This window comes from Drosophila albomicans, chromosome 3 (assembly GCF_009650485.2).
Source record: "Drosophila albomicans strain 15112-1751.03 chromosome 3, ASM965048v2, whole genome shotgun sequence".
NCBI lineage: Eukaryota > Metazoa > Arthropoda > Insecta > Diptera > Drosophilidae > Drosophila > Drosophila albomicans.
The window spans coordinates 31,577,692-31,602,263 of record NC_047629.2 but is presented as its reverse complement, the minus strand read 5'-3'; the positions used below and the strand labels follow the sequence as shown (position 1 = coordinate 31,602,263).

The 24,572-nt window shown below is 37.7% G+C and overlaps 5 protein-coding genes across 7 annotated transcripts; 3 read left to right on the top strand and 2 right to left on the bottom strand.

The window, feature by feature from the left end:
- Positions 1–43: 43 nt before the first annotated feature.
- LOC117572124 (probable peroxisomal membrane protein PEX13) lies at positions 44–1,839 on the bottom strand. Its single transcript, XM_034254751.2, has 3 exons — positions 1,230–1,839; positions 940–1,169; positions 44–769 (listed from the first exon to the last, which is right to left on the bottom strand). The coding sequence occupies exons 1-3, from the start codon at positions 1,796–1,798 to the stop codon at positions 345–347; spliced, it is 1,224 nt and encodes a 407-aa protein (XP_034110642.1). The 5' UTR covers positions 1,799–1,839; the 3' UTR covers positions 44–344.
- A 516-nt stretch (positions 1,840–2,355) lies between these two features.
- LOC117572122 (WD repeat-containing protein CG11141) lies at positions 2,356–6,112 on the top strand. The gene is made up of 4 exons (XM_034254749.2): positions 2,356–2,675; positions 2,785–3,069; positions 3,121–4,217; positions 4,280–6,112. Exons 1-4 carry the CDS (start codon positions 2,463–2,465, stop codon positions 4,794–4,796), a joined length of 2,112 nt encoding a protein of 703 aa, XP_034110640.1. The 5' UTR covers positions 2,356–2,462; the 3' UTR covers positions 4,797–6,112.
- Positions 6,113–6,869: 757 nt separating this feature from the next.
- LOC117572123 (inositol-3-phosphate synthase) lies at positions 6,870–11,990 on the top strand. Its single transcript, XM_034254750.2, has 4 exons — positions 6,870–7,257; positions 10,140–10,838; positions 10,895–11,605; positions 11,674–11,990. Exons 1-4 carry the CDS (start codon positions 7,129–7,131, stop codon positions 11,821–11,823), a joined length of 1,689 nt encoding a protein of 562 aa, XP_034110641.1. The 5' UTR covers positions 6,870–7,128; the 3' UTR covers positions 11,824–11,990.
- Positions 11,991–18,101: 6,111 nt separating this feature from the next.
- Positions 18,102–24,414, top strand: LOC117570246 (uncharacterized). 3 transcript variants are annotated; one of them, XM_034251751.2, is made up of 4 exons: positions 18,102–18,418; positions 21,147–21,511; positions 23,492–23,719; positions 23,785–24,414. In XM_034251751.2, the coding sequence occupies exons 2-4, from the start codon at positions 21,170–21,172 to the stop codon at positions 24,280–24,282; spliced, it is 1,068 nt and encodes a 355-aa protein (XP_034107642.1). In that variant the 5' UTR covers positions 18,102–18,418; positions 21,147–21,169; the 3' UTR covers positions 24,283–24,414. The 3 variants fall into 3 exon arrangements, with proteins under 3 accessions (XP_034107642.1, XP_034107644.1, XP_051860566.1); XM_034251753.2 differs by lacking the exon at positions 18,102–18,418 and adding an exon at positions 20,608–20,626; XM_052004606.1 differs by lacking the exon at positions 18,102–18,418 and adding an exon at positions 20,691–21,084.
- LOC117570245 (uncharacterized) lies at positions 21,532–23,325 on the bottom strand. The gene is made up of 5 exons (XM_034251750.2): positions 23,139–23,325; positions 22,607–23,069; positions 22,226–22,548; positions 22,006–22,164; positions 21,532–21,945 (listed from the first exon to the last, which is right to left on the bottom strand). The coding sequence occupies exons 1-5, from the start codon at positions 23,194–23,196 to the stop codon at positions 21,773–21,775; spliced, it is 1,176 nt and encodes a 391-aa protein (XP_034107641.1). The 5' UTR covers positions 23,197–23,325; the 3' UTR covers positions 21,532–21,772.
- Positions 24,415–24,572: the final 158 nt, after the last annotated feature.

Here is a 24,572-nt window from a genome sequence, read left to right as displayed (position 1 = left end):
ATTTCATTGGGAGAGGGAATTTAGAATAAAAAATGTGTATGCATTTCGGTTTTGAAATAATTTATTAGCATTGAGGACAAATTCGCGACATTATGGCTTTGCAATTTGCACACAGTAAACTGTATTTTTCATTAAATTCGGTAATGGGGGGAAAGGTTTGCGTGCACCCGGAATGTATGCCCCATTTCGATAGCAACTCGGAAATATCAGAAACTTATATATTAAATAAAGATGAGGGTAATTAACAGTACAAAAGTCACTACGTTTCAATCAATACGGACTGTTTGACTTATATTAAGGTATATACGATTTCCTTTGGCTTAAGATTACTTTGTGAAAGGGCTTTAGGCAAAACCTTCGTCGAGGATCGTTGCTGCCGTCGATGGCGGACCCAACGGCTGCTGTTGCTGGGCAGCTAAACTAAAGTCATAGTTCATTTGCTGTTCAAAGGGCGGATTAGGGAATGCATTTGCAGAAAGATTCATCAGTTCAGGTTGTGGTTGCATTGGCTTTGTGTTGATCTCCTGTCGTTCCTGCCGCAGTTGCTGTGGGGATTTCACATAGTTGATTGGTACTATGCCTGAGGTCTGTCCGTTTGTGGAGGCCAATGCCCAGCCCGAGTTGAGCAGCTGCAGAGTCTGTTGAATCTCGCGGGGAGCCACTTGAATTGTTTGGCCGGCACGCAACGACAACTCGCCTTCATTGCGAGCTTGAAAATCGTAAACAGCTTGTGTCTGAATCGGTGCGGTCCACTTTGCGGGGTTGCGAGCTAATTGGATTGAACGATTACAAATGAAGGTAAAGCAAAACAATAACTATAAGAATAAAAATGCAAACGCGTTTGGCTTATCTAGCCTCAGCTATATCTGGATGAGCTGGGTCAGTTCAAAGTGCTGTGATAAGATAAACCAGGCGTTCAATGTTCGCAAGCATACAAACCTTCTTCCTGCGCCGTATTCGTAACTGTGCCCAGCAACTTCATGATCAGATAAGGAGCCGTAAAGATGAAGCTAATGAAAGCCAGCACTGGCCAAGGGGATGTGCCTTTGCGTGGCACATGTGGCCCATTGCCTTGTTGTCCACTCTTATCATTGAGAGCTTCGGCAAAGGCCTTCTTAAATGCAGCTGACGAAGGGTCCATGTTGGACAAGCGCAGCCAATAAAGAATTCTGTGAAAGCAGTTTCTCATTAACATGAATCTTTTCAAGGTATCATTGCATAGGACTTACTTTCTGTAAATCCAATTTAAGCCACGGAAGATGGCAAAAGATGCCCAGAATTGTGAGAAAACGGTGCGTAGTCGGCCAAAGTTGGCGGCCACGCCGAGAATGGCACGAAAGGAACTTGTTAACGCAAAGAATGTGGAGTCCAGCATGGATGCAATGTTTGCAATGGCAGACACCAACGATTCGATGCTTTGAAAAGCTGGACGCGAACTGGCCTCGGCCATTTGGATGAATCGTTGCTCTGGATCACTGGCGTTCATTCCACCAAATCGGTTGTAGCCGCCGTAGCCACCGCCAAAGCCACCTAATCCTGCCATGCTACCATATCCTCCATAGCCACCGCCATAGCCAGCTCCAAAGCCGCCCAATCCACCCGTATTATAGCTGCCAAATCCCATTCCATATCCACCAGGATTTCCGTAACCTCCCCCATAACCGTAGGAACTCTGCTGTTGGAAGGGGGACTGTGGCACTGGGGGAGGGACTGGAAGTGACCTCACATTGCCGTACGGTGTGCTCAGTATGGGTGACTCGTTTATAACGGCACTTCGAAGATTATTGTTGTCGCCCATGTTGTTGCTGCACAATAAAAAGAATCTGTAATTTAATGAACTTTGGCCCAGTTGAAATAATATTTAGTTCTTTGTACCTGTCTGTGCACGTCAATTTACTGGGCCTTGTTTATTGTTTACTCGCTTAATTGTTGATTGGAGGGTTGAATAAACTCAAGTTTTACTTTAGCACTTGTGTAATTTAATAATATTAATATTATTAAAAACAACAGTAGCGTTTTTAACAACTTTTTCTCCGTCTTTCGATTGATTATCGATTCACAAGGCGACTCTTATTATTTCGATATGCGACAATACCGATTAAAAAAAAAAAACAACACAATCGTACATCGACTCAATAATTATCGATATCTTATATAGAAAAATTTAAATTAACGGATAATGTTGGCAAAATTGTATTTAAATTTTATAACGTATTTTGGGGTAAGCTATTAAAAATGTAATAATTTATGTGATATATTCCTTTATGCAAAACAACTACTTATTTTAGTCGACAGTCAATAATTGGAAAAGGTGGCAACCCAGCAACTTATTATTGAGCTGCCAAAGGTATCGAATATATAAACAAACTCAGTTTACAAGTTTTGAGGTTTAAGGGGCGGCAGGCGTAAACAAACTTTCAGTCATTATTTTTAATTTAATATTGTAGTAAAATCTGGCTAAAATGGCCAACAGCAAAGAGATGTGCCTAAGAGAATGGGCGCCACTTACCGAAGTAATGGAGCTTATACCAGCAGCACGGCGGGGTTTCTTTCCCTCAAACCTAAATATTACCTGTGTGGATGCCATCGAAGACTTCCTTGCATTGGGTAGCGACGCGGGTATAGTCTTCTGGTATAATCGTCGGTCCGGTGAAATGCAGAAACTCAAAGCAGAGGTAAGCACAGTTGGTCACTATATAGAACTATGACTCACATTCTTAGCTTTGCGTGCTAACAAATCATTCCGTTTCGTTTTGTGTGCTTCCCCTTCCAATACCCGTATAGGTATCTACACGTATAACGTGCGTAAAGATAGTAAACTCAGTGGAATACATGGTGGCAGCTGGCAGTGCTAACGGTCAAGTTAGCGTTTTTCAAATTCAAAAGGAGCTGCCACCGGACTTGGACTTGGTTGCGCCTTGCACACGCAGCAAACCCATTGAACGTTATACGATTCGGGATTTACACCGTTGCGTTGTCAGCTGCTGTGAGTGGTCCAAGAATGGCATGAAGTTGTATTCGGGGGACCGACAAGGCGTTGTTGTCCTCACGGAATTTGATTATCAGATGGTAAGCAAAGTAGATTTTATTTACATTATAATCTTAGTAATACTTCTACAGCATCAAAGCAAATCCTTGGAGATACTCAGTGAAGCTTATGAGATTGTACAGCTTAGCGTCTATCAAAGTTATTTGTTGGTGGCCACACTTTATCGCTGCATAGTCTGTCGACGCGATGTCCAGACCAATAAGTGGCAAATTACTCAAGTGGGCAAAAAGGATCGCAAACAACTTATCGACTGCGGTGGAGTATTCCTAAAACCATCGACGACGTCAACGACAACAGATAATGTGCCACAAATCATTTGCGGACGACCAGGACTACGTTTTTGGGTAGCCGATGCCCTTGGAAATGTTGCCAAGACGATTATCTTTAACGAGGCAGTGTTAAAGAATCCCGCCTGGGAGATTCCATTGCTGAATCCTAAGCAACGCAGCCATCTATCAAATGGCACTGATGCAGCTGTTGCTAGCGGTAGCAACGATGCCTTTGTGGCCAGTAGAAACTTTCGTGAAATTAATTTATACGATGGCCGGGATGCGCTGTTAGTCACTCATGACGATGCCACATTGTACATACTTAATCTGGAACGCTTGAGAGTTGAGGCCTCAGCTACTGGCTTTCGTAAGATTCTGGATTTCTGTGTTTGCGGCAAGGAAATATTTGTGCTAGAAGGCGAGCGTTCGTTGCTTCGCTTAGCTCCAATGCCGGAGCCTCCGAATAAAACGGCCAAGGTTATATTCAATCCAATGATGCCGCCACCGTTGCCAATGATGGGTGCTTCACCCTACTCTAAGCTGGAACTAGAATCGCCAGTGGAAATGGAGCCAACGTTAAATAGCGCTGAGGAGTGCTTTGAATTGCCGGCCATAGAAAAACTGGACTTGAATGTGCCTATCGAGCTGGCCGTTGAGTCTCCATTGACCCAGCAAAATCGTCGCTTGGAAATCTTTCAGCGGATCGGTGAGATGGACTTCGATCAATCCATTTTGCACACCAGCGGCACAACGAGCCACAAGAAGCGTAAAGTTTCGGTGGGCAAACAAAATGCTGTTGTCGGAGGAATCGTGGAAATCGGACAAGAGACACACGAACGCAGATTGCCTCTGACCAGTGCGGCAACGCTTATGGAAGCCAGTTACTGCCAAATGGAGAAGTAAGCTTTAATTATGAATTAAGTAGGAATTGTTTTACTTATTGGCATATTATTTTCCACAGCAATGGATTGGTTTCTCCAATGGATATTAAAGCCGCTTTCATACAGCATCTGCCGGATGCGTTGACTCCAACCACATTGCAGAAAACCATTGCGGAAAAGGCCAAAACATTGGCAGCCGAATTGGATTTACCAGAAGTGCATTTGGCTCCAGTCAATGAGGAGGAGCTACGCTCTAAGCTTACGCCACAGACAACTACATCGTTGATCAACTGTTATCCCTCCAGGCTTGAGACGACCAGCGTGCAGACAACGCCACGCAAAAAAGCCGCAATTGACGATGCTGAAGATTACAGTACCGGGCAGCCTGTGGATGGCATTTGTGCAAGCACCTCAAAGGCCTCGGTGGCTCCCTTCAAATTCGTGAAATCTCAACCAAAATGCAACGATCCAGCCGATCAGGAATACACAAGTTTTCTGCCTGATTTCCGTTGCGCTGGCGATCCATTTAAAAAGGAGGCGGCACCGCCAACAGCTGATTCGAATTCATCTAGTGAATGGGAATTCCTGGATAATTAAACCCAGACCAGTATTTTATGTTTATTTAGTTCAGCATAGAGTTGAAAGTTTATATTAACGCTTACAAGTTTTGCACGCTTAATTGGTGGTATTAATTTTAATTCGTTCTCTTTTAATTGGTTTTAAACTATAGTATTTTTGATTCTATGTTGTGTGCTTCAAATTGTGATTATCATGTGTTAATGTTGTTAAATTAAAGCTTATTGTACAAAAGATCTACATATATATACAATTTTACTAAAATGTAAATTAGTCTTAATGAATCAAACTTAAGTCATTGCATTTAAGAGCATCTGTGAAACGTAATTTGATTATTATAAGTTGCAAACATTTTATTTTTTTAAGGCCTTAGAGCATCTGTGACATGTATATTGCTTTTTAAAATAACTGATTGTAAGTCTAAGACCCTTTTACATAATCCAATAAAAATAATATACAATACACACATCAAACTCAGACGCAGGAAACGAATTTCTTACTGATTATATTCGCATGACTTGGCGAAAGTGACGATCATGTGCATAATTGTTATCCACGATATTGCTGCATGTGAGGGAAACGAGACGCCCACAAAAATCCCATGCATGTCAATTGAAAGATTAATGTAGTGAGCTCTGAAAGACATGCTTAATTTTAAGCAAGACTAGTGAGCGAATATAATTTCAAATTAGGAATGAACTTTTCAAGGGAGTGTAGTGGAAAATTGAAAACCAGTCAATAAATTCAAAATCTTGTATTAGCTTTAAGAAATTCGATTATTATTAAAATTAATCAAAAATAATTAAAAACAATTCGGTATAGGAAAAGGCCTAGCTTAATAGTCGATAATTATAAGTATGCTTGTATATTTTAATGAAATAAAAAACAATATATTAAATTTCATTAAAGATATATTAACATACATATATGTATATGGAAGTGAAGATCCAGATGAATAACCCAACTTATAATGAATCGTCTCATGGAACAATATCTAATACTAAAGTTTTACTTTAATTGATGGATGTATTAAAGCATTTCTACCCTCTCTCTTCAAAGCCCAGCCTATTCATACCATATTGATGAACAAATTGTAATTTGAGAGCTGCTCTCTGCGGTCAATTGACTGCAATGATGGAAAGTTTTTGCATGCACTTTAATGGGACGCATCTAGAAATTTCTAGGAGCACAACTTTGAAAGTTAAAGCTAGTATGATTGACAACCTTGAAAAATGAGAGAGGTAGCGTTAGTTAATAGAAAAATAAAATGACACTCGCATTTGAGCAGTCAAATCATAACAAATAAATTTACGCGCTTAAAATTTTCCACCACGAAACCGAGCCAATGATTGAAATTGAAATTACTATACATATGTCTATACACTTTGTACTTAGAATGAATGAAGAGCTTCTGCTCACGAGCTTCAAGAAATCACTCTGAGAAAACTAGGAAAATTTCTATGTAATAATGCTTTAATTCATTTCAGTCCGTCCTGTTCTCTCCGCTTTATTCAGGCATTAACAGGTCCATGGCAAATACTGCTAGGTTTTGTACTCGCCATGTAATTTCAAACACTCAAATGTGTGTGTGAAAAGCGAATATTTCCCTTAAGAAGTTTAATGGTTCAAAACTTTCAAAAAGTTCACAATCTTAGCAGTTCATTTGTGGTTCCGTGAACAATGCCTGGGGAACGAACGTTTGATTTATCTATTGGCAGACAACGCGCGAAGAGCAACAGGTCTGCCTAATTGGATATTCATAATTTTCGTAGCTCACAATGTTGTTGCTAATTTTATGTGTTGTTTCTTTTTGTGGCTTCGTAAATATTTACTTTTGGCAAAATTCAAAACCGTTTTATGCGGCGATCTGTTGTGATAACTTTTTTCTGGACTCCACTGAAATTTGAAATGCAAACACACACACGCTCTCACATGCATCCAATTCAGCGTACGTGCTCTCTTTGTGTGGGAGAGGAACGCTCTCTGTACGACAAAGCCGGCAATTGGCGTGTTTCTCTTGACAGAACAAAGAGTGCCGTAGAGAAATGGCATGGCATCGCGGCAAATAAAAGCGCGTCGCAATGCGCTCTTGTTCTCATTAGACGGTGAACTTTTGCTTTGCACGGATCCCAGAATTTCTTAGACCGAAAATTCGCGTCAAAATTAGCAACGGCAAAACCACAAAAAAAAAAAACAACAATTAGTGAGGGAGGCAGAAAATTCCTGTCCAAAACAAAAAGCAGCGATAAATTATAAACATAAAGTGTTGGGCAGTAATTGATTGAATTGTTTCGAAACGCAAAAAGCATTCCATTCCAACAAAGCTAAATCGTATCGTATTTTTGTGCTGAAAATGAAGCCCACAAAGAACTCAACGCTGGAAGTCATCTCACCCAAAGTACACGTGGACGATGAGTACATTGAGACGGACTACGATTATCAAACTTCGCATGTTAAACGCAGTGCCGGCGGCCAAATTCAGGTAAGTTTTTGACCAGCATTTATTACTATCATATAATCGATATATGCGGCGATGAGCTTTCGTTGGAGGATCAAACTGGAAGTGTTGTGGGAAAGTACAGTCCAGTGTTCTATTAAGGGACACGTATGTGCCCTAAAACTTTCCATTGATTAACAGATGTGCCGATGCACAGTCAATATTGATATAGTCATCATCATATAGACAACATATAGATATGGGCTGACAGCGCCAAAAATTGATTGTAATCCAATGAAAGGGAAAAATGGTGCGGGTGACGTCCTCAATTTTATTGATTCTCATATACATTTTCCCAAAAACAGCTGATAAAGCATTAGCCGCGTAAGCGTGATATTTGCCCATGTCCAATTATGAACACCAATACACATGCATGTCCGCCATGCACACACACACAGTAGGTAAATACGCTCCCCAACCATTTTTTTGTGGCGTGTTTCCCTTTCGATAATGCGCAGGCGCCATTCGCATTTTTAATTTTGTTATGAATTGCAGTGGAATTGTCTCGCATTTTGTTTGTCCACACATTCGATATGTTAGCTAATCAGCCAAGTTCTGTTTATAAACGACATGCATTCTGTTTGTAAATACAAACTGTGTGTCTCTGTTTACCGCTCTGTCGCTTCCACTGTTAGAGACACTTGATGCACTTCCCATGTTCAAGGTCAATGTTATGGCCGCCGACATGCCAGCTGATAGGCCAAAGAGCGAACTGCCAGCAATTCATAAGGGTAATTTTCTGCAAAGAGAAAACGGAATTGATGCTCTTAGATTATTGCTTTGCAAACATATAAGCTCTGGCTATAGTTTGAGAGCAATTGCTCAGATACATTAATAAGCAAAATGTAAACAACTTAGGAGGGGAGTGATAATCCTTTCTTGCTTTAATAAAATGTTAATTTTATTAAATTGTTGACAAGTCAAACTCATTATTTATAAAAACTAGAAATGCAAATTAGACTTAGAGAGCTATTTAAAGCCAAGCCAGGTTTAGAATATCAATAAAACTACTTTCATCTTGTCAAATTAAAAACAATACTACTATTGTTAACAATTAACAGCTTTAGATTGGAGAGTTTAATATTTATTTATTAATATAATTTGTTTGAAATCTATGATTTACTATTTTATCTTCAGATATCTGAAAAATTGTCTACATACAAATAATAAGAAAATAGTATTGAGAAAGTAAATATTATTTGATCTTCAAAATGAAGAAATTTCCAATAATATAATTATGGAATGGGCAGAATAAATATACTACTGCATATATCTGCTAGAGAGTATTCACAATCTACATACGTTGCTTCTGTTTTTTAACGTATTCAGCAGCTGTTAACAGTAATTGGTAATCAGAACCACAAGCTGGATCATTATGGCCATATGTGTCTGCCTGTTGTTTCTAAGCAAACAAGTTTCGGCTGATATTTCTTTTGGGATTGCATAAGTTTTCAGACAGCTCGCGATCCAAAGAAAGTTTATAGTATTGTGATCAACTATGTTAAAGCAATCGTACGATATTTCTAATTTAAATTTGTTCACATGCGAATATGCTAATTAGCCGGCCGGCTAGCTGGCAAATGGCAACAACAAGTGTGAACTTTGGACTCGCAACACGTTTTTAAATTATTATTGATATTAATATTATCATCTTAACATACATATTTATAAGCATTCGGCAGCTAATGAACAGGCTCCCCAGACCCCACAGAGTCAAACACCTGCGCTGACAAATCGCCGATATCAGCCGACAGAATCTTGATTTTGTATTCGCTTCGCTCTTATCACGAGAAGGGTATAAACGATTCGCGTGATTTTTTTTTTTTTTTGGTTCTTGGGTAGACATCACGTCTAAATTATCTTGACCTGATAAGCATATTGGTTAGCTCATTAATTCTTGGCATAGGCCAGGAATTCATAATTGATACATCACCCCATCTTTAAATGTGTTTTACGCATTGCTTAAATGGCTTTAATAAATCAGTGTCAAAAGAGCTCAAGGACTTTCATGATCTAGACTGTAGATTCTAGAGACACCAAATTAATTGACCAATATTTCTAAAAGTATTATAATTTCACTACGCTGCTCAAAACAAATTTATAAATCAATCAAGTACAAATAATGGGAAATTATAATAATTTTGAACTAGAGACTGAAGTTTTGGGCTATACCTATAAAAATAATAATATTTTAGTCCGATTCTGATAATTTCATTATTAACAATAAACTTTAATTTATAATAATAATTATATTGTTTTGTAATCTCTAAATAGTATGTAGTAATTGTATTTCAGGACCTAATTTGAGGTCGGGAGTTAAAAAGGTTTTGAAAAAGAAAAAAATAATTATTCAAATATATCAAACAATATGTATATATAATAGGAAATTGAAAACTCTCTGTGAAAAGTGATGGAGATTTAAAAATCATCTTCATCTGGCACTTAAACTCTTTCAAATTTGGGTTTCGGATGGAATTTGATTGATTTTAACATTGGTCCTGATAAGGTTAAAATTTAGAAACAAATAATATTTTTCAGCTATAAATTAAGAGTCTTGGTGAATATAATAATAATCGGATTTTATAAAGTTTCTCACAATTTTATTACTTTAGGATAATAAACATTAAAATGATTATTTTCTTTAATTCCCCAAATATGTTAAGGGTTCGAAAGCAACAAAAGAATAATTTAGAAACTATAGATTAGACTCTAATCATTCGAGATTTGGCTCATATAGTGATAAACGGAATCTAATTATTAGTTGATAATTTCATATAGGAGTCGAGCCCACTCGACTGTACATTTCAAATTTGTTAATCTCCATCTCTTGCTTATCTCAACTATAACTTATCTCTTATCACTTGCAGGTGCACCCGCAGACGACGTCGCTGAAGATACGCACTGGTCGCCATGTGCCCAAGCTGGGCGTCATGCTCGTCGGCTGGGGTGGCAACAATGGCTCCACTCTGACCGCTGCCCTCGAGGCCAATCGTCGCCAGCTGCAGTGGCGCACCAAGGGAGGAGTGCAGCAGGCCAATTGGTTTGGTTCCATCACCCAGGCGTCTACTGTCTTTATTGGCTCTGATGAAGCAGGCAGCGATGTGTATGTGCCGATGAAGGAGCTACTGCCCATGGTGGAACCGAATGACATTGCTGTCGATGGCTGGGACATCAGTGGCTATCATTTGGGCGATGCCATGCAACGTGCCGAGGTGCTGGATGTGGGACTCCAGGAGCAGCTCTATGAGCAGTTGTCGGCTTTGAAGCCACGCCCTTCCATCTACGATCCGGACTTTATTGCCGCCAATCAATCGGAGCGTGCCGATAATCTGATCAAGGGCACCAAGCTGGAGCAGTACGAGCAAGTGCGTCGCGATATTCGTGACTTTAAGCAGAGCAGCGGCGTCGAGACTGTCATTGTGCTGTGGACTGCGAATACGGAACGCTTCTGCGATGTGAAGGCGGGTCTGAATGCCACCAGCAAGGAGCTGCTGGCTTCGCTCCAGGCCAACAAGCCGGAGGTGTCGCCATCGACCATCTTTGCCATGGCCAGCATTGCTGAAGGCGTAAGTAGTCTTGATACTTAATTTCTTCTCATTTCTAAATTCTCATTTCTTTGCAGTGTACTTATATTAATGGCTCGCCGCAAAACACTTTTGTGCCTGGTCTGATTGAGTTGGCGGAGGAGAAGCAGGTTTTCATTGCCGGCGATGACTTCAAGTCGGGTCAGACCAAGATCAAATCGGTGCTGGTTGATTTCCTGGTGGGCGCCGGCATCAAGCCTGTGTCCATTGTTAGCTACAATCATTTGGGTAACAACGATGGCAAGAATCTCTCGGCACCGCAGCAATTCCGCTCCAAGGAGATCTCGAAGAGCAATGTCGTCGACGACATGGTCGCATCCAACAATCTGCTGTATGCACCCAACGAGCATCCCGACCATGTGGTCGTCATCAAGTATGTGCCCTATGTGCGCGACAGCAAGCGTGCCATGGATGAATACACCTCCGAGATCATGATGGGTGGCCACAACACCTTGGTCATCCACAACACGTGCGAGGATTCCCTCCTGGCCACACCACTCATCCTCGATCTGGTCGTACTGGCTGAGCTAAGCTCGCGCATCCAGCTGCGCAGTGCCGAGCGTGAGGCAGCTCCATGGGTGCCATTCAAGCCGGTGCTCTCGTTGCTCAGCTATCTGTGTAAGGCGCCGTTGGTGCCACGTGGCTCCCAGGTGGTCAACTCGCTGTTCCGTCAGCGTGCCGCCATTGAGAACATCTTGCGTGGCTGCATCGGTCTTCCGCCTATCTCCCATCTAACCTTGGAGCAGCGGGTAAGCCCTCTCATAGATCCCTCACTTCCTCGTATAGCTAAGACTAAATATTATTCATATTCTTACAGTTTGATTTCTCCACCATTACGAATGAGCCTCCACAGAAGAAGGCTAAGCTGCTCGGTCAGAACTGCGCCGTGGAGTCCAGCTCGAAGCTGCAGGCCAATGGACACACCAATGGCACCGCCAAGCTGGCCGCTAATGGGAATGGTTATTGAGGACGTCAAGCAAAAGAACAGTATGCTACATGAGAAAATTGTAGTATATATATCCTATATATATAACGTTTACATATATATCATATATGAATATACATATATGTATTTGTTAGATTACAAACTAATCTTAAGTTACACTTATCAAATAAACTTCAAACCACCTAAAATTTATTCTGCGCTACAGTTTTGGAGTCACATTTTGAGAGCCATTGGAGTCTCCAAGTACACATTGAATGAACTTTAAATCGCAACAGTTGGAGAGCCACATGTTGTGTTGACTTGTTCAGAATATACACGATTCGGCATTGACTTAGGTTATTTCGCGTTCCGCATCAATCTGCTCGCATATTTATATATTTTTCGGCTGCCCCGCCAATCAATTGTTTAGCAAATATGCACTATTTTTATTCCAATACCGTATTTTACCCATATGGTACCTAGAACAAAATATGTACACATATACTTAAAATTTTGGCAGCAAATTTACGTACACTTAAGTTGGAGAAACAAAAATGTTTTAATTACTTGGCTACACCAATACGAATTATGAAGGTACTTGATGAACGCATTTTACACTACGAGCGGTAGATGGCGTTTTATCATATGTAGACTGTTCGCAAAATGAAGTCTGCATTGCTGAAAATAATATACGCAGCTGCTAAATGCGTTTAATACATTTTTAGTTTCTGTAAAAAATCGAATTGATATATAAATTTACAAGCAGCTGTAATCAATTTAAACTATAGAGATTTCAAGTTGCTTTTTGATTATATTAGGACAAGCCTAAAAATAGGCTACGAAAATTTACATTCGATATTTAGCGGCCTTTGGATTATTTGGCCAATTTTATTCATAGCAAGATAGCAAGTACATACAAACAAACAAAACATACAAAATATTTAGGAATGGGGTTTCCTAGCGTATAGTTAAAATATTAAAATATTAAATTCAACTATTATTCTGCAGCCTACGAAAGACTAATATCAGAGAGAAAAATAACATATGCGAAAAGATTATTCTTACAAAAGGCGGATCTTATTATTCTTGCTTAGCATTTAGCATAAGGTTGGTCTTGCGTAAATTTTCAAAACCAATAAAAGCATAAAAAAATTACAGTAAAAATCAAGTTTTCAAGTGTTTCAACTCAACTCAAATACTAATCAGGAATAATATCAGCATTTCTTTGATATCAAAGTGAAAAAAAAAACATATGCAAAAACATTATTTATGTTTTACAAAATACGGATAAATGGTTTTGGATAAATTTTCAATACCAATTTAATCACAAAAAATTTAGGAAGCTATAAAAGTAAAAATATATACGGCGAAGCTTACAAGTGTTTCAACGATACTAGAAACAATTATTTTAATCTGAAAATTTGTTTAATTGTGCGCATATATGCACACATGTTTCTTATTATGTTTTGAAATAATCATATTTCTTAAAAATATGTTTTGTCTCTGAAAAATTGTAATTAATCATAATTTTTTTTTATTATTTTTTTATCAACTTTTTTTTGTGTACTTAACATTTATCCAGATTTCTTATCTTATTCTGAAATTATTAAATTTGTGGCTTCTCTCAAAAGAATGCAAATTAAACAGACAATTAATAACAATTCAATAAGTGTTTGGATTATAGGAGTGTAATGGAATGTCAGGAGTGAGTAAAGTCGAACCCCAATCGTAGTTTGTTGTGGCCTCATCAGCTAATGGATTGTTACTCATACGCTGACCGAAGTCAGCCCTTGATAGCTGTTTTTGATTGATAAGTTCATCATATTCAACCATAATTAGTGGTCTATCTACTAACACGTCTATATATAACACTAAACACTTTCAAAATTGCAGCTCACGATGTTTTGTCCGCTGTTTTTTCTTACACTTCCATAGAAGGTTATTCGATAAGATATGTTCACAATTTCAGCTTTATTGTTTATACGAGAATTAAGATCTGTAACTGAGTGACGATTAAAAGAATTGCTGACTTTGTGACTTCTCAAATATTAATTGCATTTTGCATCTTGCAACATTCTGTTTATGCCAATGTTGAAGATTCGTTGACTTGACAAAGTACCACATTGAAGCGTGGGTGTTTGGTATTATATCGTTGTATTCAATTTCAATGAAGAAATATCAAAATTAAAGATCCATCTTGTTGGGCTACCGAATAGCAGATCGGTTAATGAACTTTGTAGGCTTCAACATAATTGTATGGATCATTTTTAATTGGCTAATGTATTCATAACTATTTTGCAAATATGTAGATCATAGAAATATATATTTGTATTTCTTTCAGTGCACTGGGAAACAATTAATTAAGCGGCAATATCAAGAGTTAAGCATTTTGAACTATTTGCAGGAGAATTCAATGGCACTTAATTGAATGCTTCAAAGCATATCAAACCATTTAATTACCAAGGGGTTCTATTTGTTTGTCTGTCTGCATATGCACAACATAACATACTTATAGATGGATAGATACATTCGTATCTATAAGTGGGAGTATCTATTTGGACAATGCGAGTCAAAGGCTCGACCAAAAGGTGTAACTCTGTCGTCCAACAAACACACACACACACATACAAAAAAAAAAAGGCTTGGCGTGTCAATGTCAAATAGTCAGTCTGACAGTTCCTGAGAGTGTATCGGTGAGTGTGAGACTGGTTGTGTGTGTGTGAGCATAAATTTCGTAAAACAGTCTAAAGGTGTGTCCCCCAAAGCACATTTCGCATTTCGTTTTGAAGGATTTGCCATAATTTCGAGCTCAACAAGGAACAGGAACTTTTTGCTCGCGTGCAAAAATGTCAAAGACTAAGCACAGATAGTATATAGTATATATATATAAGTATATATCTGACACACACGTGTGTCCTTTGACCAGCCCACTCGATTGACCCCTATATCGAGGTAATTCGTAATGCCCTCTGCATAAGATTTGTTAATGCGGCCTTGAAGCGCTTTGGTCAAATTTATTTTAATCTCGACACGTGGTTTGTATTAAGCTTATTCCGAGTAAATATTTAATTGAAATTAACTTATGCTAAACATTCTAGATTTGCACTTACTCTACTCTAACGGAACCATTTGCGGCTTGCAACCTTTGTGGCACAGAGCTGCAAGTAACTCGAGAACTCTAGATCACAGATGCCTTAGAAGTGAATCAATCGACACAGTTTCAGGCGGAGTAACTCATGGTTAATACGCTTTTAATTGCATGCAAATTATGACATCAGAATACCCTGCAAAAGGTGTTCGCATACTTTTATTTTTGCATTTACGATGATTACTCTATTTGTATATTAATATGAATTAACTTTGCACTTCTCTTTATGTCAGTATTTCAAATTTCTCTCTTTCTTCAACACGGTTCAAGAGACTAAATTCAATCTAGTTTTTGATGATCTCAGAGTCATCAAATCTGATGCGCGTCGCATGTATTCGCAGATCAAGTTTCTTTAAATAGTCTCTTCTGTGTCTTCCGCTTTCTCAGAAATCGACTGCAGTTTAATTCAGCTAAATATTAGAAGATACATAAACAAGTTCTGCTACGATGTGTACTATAGCATTCAAATATTTGCGAATTTTTGGCATAGCACACACAAGTTTCGCAAGTATTTGAATTGTATTGTTATTAATAACTTATAGGTTTAAGTATTCAAGAGACAATCGATGAATGCAGCTGATAAATGTGTCTTCTATACTTCTGACTGAAACTAGTTTTCCAGCTGTTTTTAATTTTGAATTTCAAACGGTTAAATTATAAAAATAATATCGCTGTCTATATAATTTATTTTTAGTATTATTTCTATTTTTATATATTACTTGTATTATATATTATATTTATACCCGCTACCCAACAATTAACAGGATATTATAACTTTGTGCCAGGAAATGTATGTAACAGACAGAAAGAAGCACTCTATGGCATATTTATACCCGCTACCCATAGGGTAGAAGGGTATTATAACTTTGTGCCGGCAGGAAATGTATGTAACAGGTAGAACGAGGCATCTCCGACCCTATAAAGTATATATATTCTTGATCAGCGTCAACAGCCGAGACGATATAGCCATGTCCGTCTGTCCGTCTGTGTGTCTGTCCGTCTGTCCGTCTGTCCGTATGAACACCTAGATCTCAGAGACTATAAGAGATAGAGCTATAATTTTTTTTCGACAGCATTTGTTATGTTTGCACGCAGATCAAGTTTGTTTCAAATTTTTGCCACGCCCACTTCCGCCCCTGTAAATCAAAAAATCGAATAACAAGCGTAAATTCAAAGCTAGAGTTGCGAATTTTTGTATATACAATAATAACTATAGTAGTTATGATTCCTGAAAATTTGGTTGCGATCAGATAAAAATTGTGCAAGTTATTAAAGAAATACTTTTGTATGGGCAAAAACGCCTACTTACTAGGAGTCTTAGTTACTTTGGCCGACAATCTGGTATATTGTGCCGTCTATGGTATATTTTGAATGGTGTGCTGTATCGATATACCAAACATACCATTTGGTATATTTTTAGTATTTTTTAGTATTTTCGGTATATTTTGAAAATAATACCAATATTTTGCCCTTATTAAAAATGGGTAGCGGGTATCTCACAGTCGAGCACACTCGACTGTAACTTTCTTACTTGTTTTAATGTAGTACTATATAAATATATTAAATACAGTCTTGGATATATTTTTAGTATTTTGTGGTATATACATTTGGTATATTTTAAAATTAAATCATTTTTTAAAATTAAAATTATTTTAAAATTAAATTAAAGCACTGTTTTGCTTGGGTAACGTGAATCTCACAGTCAATTATACTCCACTGTAGATTTCTTACTTGCTTTAATATTATTTGGTAATAAAATTAGTAGTTATTCAAAGATGACTCATTCGAAGTATTTGTACTCTTTTACAACTAATCAAGGCACATGACGTTTGATTAAATATTGCTTATAAGATTTAAGAAAAAAAGCACATAAAATTAATTGATTGTGAATACTCGACTATGCGATACCTTGTAAGTATTTATATGAAAAACGATCAATTTATTTGTTTATGAATAAAAGTTATTATAAAGTAATACACATTATGTTAGATGTTACAGATGTTACTAAGCGAACCTTTCCAAATTGCAAAAAAGTTCGACATAATACCAATTGGGTAATTCTAATTTTGTAATCTTGAAATTTAGTACATTTTCAACTTAACTGTTTCAGTTGTTGCTTAAACATTTATACGTTTATTTGTTGCTACTGACTACTAACTGAATCCCATGCGATTTATATAGGGACTTTTCGAATTTAGGTATTCGAGGTAAACCTTTTATAATTGGAAAAACGGTTTTGATAATTAGCCAGAATACCAATTTAGTCACCTTGAAGTTTAGTGCACTTTAAACTTAACAACTTCGGTTCACTTGTTTCTTTAACTAAGATTTACTTACGTAACTCAGTTTCGTCATGCTTGCGAACAAAATGACACATATGTTTCTTTTTCAATGCAATAAAATCTCTGAAAACAAAAAAAAAACAAAAACTAATAATAAACAGATTGTTTTAAGTAAAAGCAAAAAACTGAATTTTTCACACAGTCGACAACAATTGTGGATGCTTTTGGCTGCTTCAAATAATTGAGCAAAAGCTTATAAATCATAAATTCAACTAGAACTCAAAAATGTACAGTTATATATACCCGTAATTGGATACAGGGTATGAACATGCTTGTCGGTTATCAATGATCAAACGATTAAATTAAACACTTGTATTTTGGTTGCACTAAAAATCATCAATTCCTATCGCGTTGCTGGCTAAGAATTGTGACTCAACCGCAAAACTGATTGCCAAGACCTCGATATTACCAACGATCGTAGCTGGGATACGGGTTGCAAGTATAGGTTATTATTAAACAAATGTAGTTTACGAACAGCTCATAAAACAATTATAAAACTGAAATTCCCAACACTGCCGATCATATGCTCCGTATCATGAAAGTTAATAGAGTTCTAAGCATGAGATTGTTAGAAATACTGGAAATAGTCTATGAGCATTATGAGGTCCGCCAACGCAGGTCGCTTAATCTTATCAGTTGCGTTTATCTTGTGTTGAAACTTTTATACTAAGCAATGGTAGTGCAACAGCGCAGTTAGCGTCGCTGCCTATGCCTCTGCTTCTGCCGCAGTCGCAGTCCATGTATATGCATATGTATATGTGTGTGTGTGTGTGTAGCTCCTTCAAACCGTTTGGCGGTTTGTTTGGATTTCAATTTCAGTTGCGAGTTGAGTTGCGTTGCGTACGGTTTGTCGTTCGTATCGGTTCGTCTTCATTTTCGTTTCGTTTCGTCTTTGTTCGTCTTGGTACATTGCGTATACGACGCGTATTCTCGCTACCGGTTGCAGTCTGCGTAGCCAAAAAAAACAACACAAGAAAACAATTCGCGCTTGTTTTTATTTTCTTATTCGCATTGAACCGCCCTCGTGCGTTTGATAAATAAATAAATAATATCTTAATGCCGTTTGCGCTTTTGTTAATCGTCGCAACTTGATATTGTGTACTCTTTGGCTTTGGACTTGCCATTGATAAATCCACGACCTGAATAGGTACTGCAGGGGTAGCTCATTAATTAATAAAAGCTTCAATAGTAGACTATAGTACGGAAGTTTTTGTACAACGGTTCAATATTGCAAGAACTTTTCAATTAACTTCCGTTACAAAAGGATATTTTCAGCTAAGCTCTTGTTCATTGAAGATTCTCAGAGAGAAATACTTACTTCTGGTCTGCAAATGAAAACTACCATTCCTAAAATGTCTAAAAAAAAGATTGTTTTTCAACAGCGTGAAATTTGGTTATTGCCGCACACAAGTTTATAAGCAAGTGCAAACACTGATTATGATACTTAAGACCTGGACACCCTCTTCATGTGGAGTACTCTGCCCTCTTTTCCCTATGGACAGCGATAACGCTGCTACAGAAAAATAGTTTTTTTAAAAAATTTTGTGTTTTTTATCCGACCTCCATCGAAAGTGAAAGAACGTAGTTCCACAAGCAGAATAATTAAACGAAAGGCGGGCATAGCTGTCAATTAAACAAATATTGTGTTTATGAATGAAAATCATACTTATTAAAAATAATAATAGTGTTCGACTGCTAAATACCGGGAATATGATTTATATAGAGTACAATTTAAATGAGTGAATAATAATACACGTGATGTTCACTCTTAAAAACATGTTTCTTAATAACTTTAAAGTTCTAACGAAATTTATTATAAAGTGCAAATTAGTATAAATCTATGAACAAGTATAGTTACTGAGAATTAAGAATTCAAATGACTGAACTGAAACGAAAACATATGCAAGAAGCATCCATTATATAGATGCTTCTATTATTTGTTATGTTATGTTTGATTCCTATCAAGCAATTAAACGCTTGATTACCGGGTATAGTGAAGCGATGTAATAAATCTCTTTTTACCACAATGCAAATAAATCTAGCTGGGATTGACTGCTTTCGTTGAGTGTGATTAATCATGAAGCGAGTACGCGGCCTACTCCGACATTTTGACATGTTAATGCGATTAGATAAAGGGAAAACACCATTTGAACCATTTGTGACACGCCTTGACCATTTGAAGAATCGGTCGAAATATTGTCTATATACTATTGTTACAACTAACCTCAATAGATAACATCCATCGATAAGCGTAAACATGCGAAAACGTTGTCAGGAAACCACTGTTAGTCAAAGTCATCGCGTAGCCACATCGGGGACTATCTGTACCATATGTAGTCTGAAACAGATAAAAATTGAATAATACCGGCTCTCTTTTCCCCTCAGTCCCTATCTATGATAAGGTGTTATATTATACAGAGATAGAGTTCCTGAGGGCCATTAATCAATATGACGCAGACAAAGCTGAAAAAGCCTACGGCATGAGTCAGAGTGCAACTCTTTCCATATATATTTCCATATCTATAGGAGTATGAGTATATCTGTTAGCTATCTATCTATTTGGTACACCTTGTCCATGTTTCAGGTGTAGTTTTTTCCCTGCTTTTGCTAGAGTGGGCTTACCAATGGACTTTGACAAACGACATGAGCAAGCCAGAAACCAACAAGCAGCAAGTTGCCGCCCGGGACGCGGCATTAACACGGCTTCATCAATGCGTTATCGCGATAAGTGATAACTTGCAAGTCTGTTTACTTACCATATATGATTACGACAACACACACACACAAGTACCAAGAGTACTTACTATAGTATACCTCTACGATACATACTATTTAATGTTACGTTCCAAATGGCGCGTAGTCAAAGGCAAAGTCATAGTCCATAGTAAGGCAATGAATGCATTCAAAAGTATGAATACAACATATTTCGATTTCTTTGCATTTTCCGATCGAATATTAATGTATGTTAAGGTCATTTGCGAGAACACTTGCTGGCATTTGTGTAATAATCACAAATGCATTTGTTCTATCTAGACGGGAAAATGTAACATCTGCTTTGTGTTCAGAGGAATGCATTTTAAATAAAAATGCATTCACCCTTTGGCAAGACAGACAGACCCAATTCATGCTTTATAATCGTAAAAATTCCAACAGCTTGCAAATTTTCTCAAGCTCTATTAGATATAAGTACTATTTGGTATCAAATTATCGCTATTATCGCACAATTAAACGCATTTAACTTATAAAATATTAATAACTTAACATAACAAATTGTTTGAATAGTTATAAATCTATCCAATTGTGCGACTAAACTTTCTATTTTGGATTTAGTGTCACTTGTTTTCAGTCAAATCGGGTAAATTAAATATATTTTATTCTACTAAACTTTATATTGAAAAATTGAACTCTATGAACTAATAATATTAATTGCAAGCTCAAAAATTATTCCTAGAAGTTCATATTGGATAATAAAGAACTCATATTGCATATACGATTAAGCCGTTATGTGATAGAGAATTAGAACCAATAACTAACGCAATTAGTTCTTCAATAAATGAAATTATCGAATAATACGAGAATTTCGCAATTTCGCCTTCAATTTGTATACGTATTCTGCGCATATCTTTCGATTGTTTATCAGTGTTATAAATACTGAAACATGTTTTACGAACAATGGTGATTAGGCAAAATAAAATCGTTACAATTAGAATTTCAGTTGTAAAAAAAAAAGAATTGCCAGTTGAATAATTTTTTGTCGACTATCAGTCAGCAATAATTGGCAAGTGAAAACTTGTTCATACATTTAATTAAAAAGTTAAGAATCTATTACAATAGAAACATTTTATAATTGCTTTAAAAACTTTTTTCAATTTCAGTCAATAATTCAAAGTCGTGCAAAATGGATGCTCCCAAAGAGATGGAGCAAAGTAATAACAAATTCATTGTGAAATATCGACAGCAGTACTATGATATATCCGAATTTATGCACAAGCATCCGGGCGGTATCAACACCCTCAAGGGACTCAACGATTCGGATATGACATCACGCTTCATGAAGGCTCCGCCACATTCTGATGCAGCCATGTACTTAATGAGGGAATACAAGGTGGACTCGTCGGAATATGAAAGCACCAAAAAATCACATTCAAAAAACACATCTTCAGAGAATGGCATTGAATTGCTGCAACATCCAAAAGAGTCCGAGGATACGAATAATAATCAGTTGGATGAGAGTATGGAAGTAAGTAATGAAATATGAGTTTCCATCTATTTTGTTGGTCAAATGCGACATTTTTTAATATGCTCTGAACTGTTTTTTGTGGTGTTTTAAATTGTCTTTGTTAGAGCGCACCTTTTTATAGATTGTTCTTTGCTCTCATATAATGAAAATATATAAATACTTAACAGAAGGAAAGACTAGTTGCTGTTCCAATTCTTCAAATTCATTTAAATTACATTGTAGTTTTTGTTTTTCACTGCTAACGTGCCGTAGACTAACATATTAAAGATTTCGCGATTTATTTGCCTTCACATAAACTTTCTCCTTGGAATAGATGCGTATATCATCTTCGACAAGAGTGAGCTCCTTATCAATCTCAGCCTTACGCGAACGCACACGCAATGTTTGAGCTGTCATTGGCATGTGGTTCAGTTCATTAATCAGTAAATCAAAGCCTAAGAATAAAATGCTATTAGTGACATTTCAAACTGCATGCAAGATGAATGATAACTTACGTTGCTTGGCTTTAGCCAGAGCCGCCAAGCGATCTGCTTCACTGAGCAACACATGACCACGGGGACAATCTGGATCGCGTGCCTCATGGCGCTCTCTAGCTTCAGCCTTATCACGCTTTTCTTTTTCCAAATAACGAGGAAGTCGCAGATCATCACGTGCTGCGAAAGAGTTGAAAGCGTTCAGCTACAATTCAAATACATTCATTAACTAATGACTCACAGCCCAATTTGTGTTCGCGACGCTTTGATTTTGTGGTGGCGGTCGAAGCCATGCTGCCAATTGTGGCACGACTGCGTCCACTCAACGGCAGCTCCTCGTTGTCATTGTTGTCAAGAGCCAAGTTATGTAGCTCTGGCATGGGCATGATAGCCTCGTTGTCATCAATATTCAATTGGTTATATTTAGCATTGGAACGGTCAGACATTGGCTGATCATCCTCATCGTACTGGCCATAGCCCATACCCTTGTAATTGCCATCATAGTCATCGTCAGCTGTATTAATCCCGCCTTCGCTAAACATTGTCTTTCCGTCAAAATTGCACCTACATGGTGAAATTTGTACAATGTTTATAGCAGCACAATTTCTTTGAGTTTACTCACTTTTTTAATGCATTGGTCAAATAGAGTTCATCCATAATATCCTCGGTCTGTATGCCAATGCTTGTGGAGCTGCGTCCACTGCCACACGAAAGACAACGCTCCGACTGTTTAACTGTAACCTCTGGTGCAATATGAACCTTTTGTGTCTCGCGCTTCACAGATCGTGCATAATCTCCGGAAGGTTCTTCTGCCACTGGAATGTGCAGGCTGTGCTGTGAACGCGAATGGTTGCGGTTCCGTAGCATATTGGACGATTCGTCGTCATTTTGTCTGGTCACCGAGAAGTTCTCGGCCTGGCAGTGCTTCTGGCATTGCTCATGCGACTCGGATGCAGCGCGACGCAGTGGAGGCATCCATTTCGGGCGCACTGGTTCCTTGGCTGCGAGTTTCTCAGCTGTCGCCTTTTCCAGAGAGCGCAAAGTCTTTTTGTTTTCCTTTAGAAAATTACGTCCCGGTGTTGGACCTGTGAAAACCACCGCGTCAACATTTCCATATTTGTTGTCATGGTTGCGTGCATGAAAATAATACTTACGCGGCACCGTAAACATGCCTCTCAATGTTGGTATTGGACGTATCGATGTGTTCGACATGATTTTGCTGTATCTTGTCTATATTGAGTATATTATTGTGTTAAAATATATTCGAAATTTAAATGCTTTCGTGTTTGTCAGCGTTCAGATAACGGAACGAACACAATTCACTTGTTCAAATGACAGCTTTGAAGTAAAAACTACCAGCTGCTCTGGACGCCAACTTCTGATTGTTTTTAATTTATCGCTTAGCCGATAGACATTGCCATAGAGAAAAGCGTTGCCACATTGTATAACGATATTTTAACAAACATTGCAATCACAAAGTAACGGTGGTTTTATTTGAATTTTTTAGCATCTAGTGGACTGGTCAAAAGCAATGCTGCCTCAAATTAAGAACATAACAAAATATTATGATGAGTGGGTGCACAAGCCGGTGGATAGGCCGCTTCGTTTGTTCGGACCTTGGTACTTGGAAATGTGTACAAAGACCCCATGGTGGGTCGTTCCAACTTTTTGGATACCAGTTATCGCCGTTTTAGCTGGACTGGAATTTCAGGCAAAAGCTAAAAGTACAAGTGACGTAAGTGATCTAATTGCCATCGCAATTAAAAAGAAAAACTAACTTTTTAATTCTGGTCTTTTTAGGTCGCAATTTTATCAGGTTACATTTTGTTTGGTGTACTCCTTTGGACTTTCCTGGAATATGTATTGCACCGCTGGGTATTTCATATAAAGCTGACTGAAGACAGTGGACCTTGGCTATGCACTTTTCACTTTATGATACATGGTCTGCACCACAAAGTACCTTTTGACCCTATGAGGCTTGTTTTTCCACCACTGCCTGGGGTTGTACTTGCCTCTATTCTGTATTCTCCAATTAGTTTAATTCTGCAAAATCATAATCCCCGAATAATTCTATCGGGTGCCTTACTAGGCTATTTATGCTATGACATGATTCATTACTATTTGCATTATGGCAATCCAAAGGCAAGCCACCATTTGTATGATATGAAGCGATATCATTATCAGCATCATTTTGCGCATCAAGATCTCGGATATGGGATTAGTAGTCCATTTTGGGATAATGTATTTAAGACACGTATCCACTTGCGTAAGTTAAGATTCCAACTACGGTGGTCGTAGTGGCTAAGTGACATTTTGCTTTATAAGATCAAATTTGTAATATAAGACTAATTACTAAGAAGACATTGTTTATATAAGTTTATGCAATGAGATAAACAACGGTGATACCAACCAAATTCAAATAAAATAACATTGGTATGTATGTAATTGTTTTTTATTGCATTGTTTCATATATTAAAGGTAAATAATCAATGTCAGTCAACAAATCATTTTAAATTTAAAACTTAACGGTCATCGATTTTATCGATTGGTTTGTAGATATATATATCGATATATTTCCGTTTATACTT

Coding starts and splice junctions, on each gene's coding strand:
- LOC117570245 (XM_034251750.2), bottom strand. CDS start 23,196: ATGTCGAACACATCGATACGTCCAATACCAACATTGAGAGGCATGTTT. Junction 22,549..22,606: donor TTGACCAATGCATTAAAAAA/GTGAGTAAACTC, acceptor TTCACCATGTAG/GTGCAATTTTGACGGAAAGA. Junction 21,946..22,005: donor TCTGGCTAAAGCCAAGCAAC/GTAAGTTATCAT, acceptor TTTTATTCTTAG/GCTTTGATTTACTGATTAAT.
- LOC117570246 (XM_034251751.2), top strand. CDS start 21,170: ATGGATGCTCCCAAAGAGATGGAGCAAAGTAATAACAAATTCATTGTG. Junction 21,512..23,491: donor AGTTGGATGAGAGTATGGAA/GTAAGTAATGAA, acceptor TGAATTTTTTAG/CATCTAGTGGACTGGTCAAA. Junction 23,720..23,784: donor AAGCTAAAAGTACAAGTGAC/GTAAGTGATCTA, acceptor TGGTCTTTTTAG/GTCGCAATTTTATCAGGTTA.
- LOC117572124 (XM_034254751.2), bottom strand. CDS start 1,798: ATGGGCGACAACAATAATCTTCGAAGTGCCGTTATAAACGAGTCACCC. Junction 1,170..1,229: donor TTAAATTGGATTTACAGAAA/GTAAGTCCTATG, acceptor CTGCTTTCACAG/AATTCTTTATTGGCTGCGCT. Junction 770..939: donor GAATACGGCGCAGGAAGAAG/GTTTGTATGCTT, acceptor CAATCCAATTAG/CTCGCAACCCCGCAAAGTGG.
- LOC117572122 (XM_034254749.2), top strand. CDS start 2,463: ATGGCCAACAGCAAAGAGATGTGCCTAAGAGAATGGGCGCCACTTACC. Junction 3,070..3,120: donor CGGAATTTGATTATCAGATG/GTAAGCAAAGTA, acceptor ATACTTCTACAG/CATCAAAGCAAATCCTTGGA. Junction 4,218..4,279: donor AGTTACTGCCAAATGGAGAA/GTAAGCTTTAAT, acceptor TATTTTCCACAG/CAATGGATTGGTTTCTCCAA.
- LOC117572123 (XM_034254750.2), top strand. CDS start 7,129: ATGAAGCCCACAAAGAACTCAACGCTGGAAGTCATCTCACCCAAAGTA. Junction 10,839..10,894: donor TGGCCAGCATTGCTGAAGGC/GTAAGTAGTCTT, acceptor ATTTCTTTGCAG/TGTACTTATATTAATGGCTC. Junction 11,606..11,673: donor ATCTAACCTTGGAGCAGCGG/GTAAGCCCTCTC, acceptor ATATTCTTACAG/TTTGATTTCTCCACCATTAC.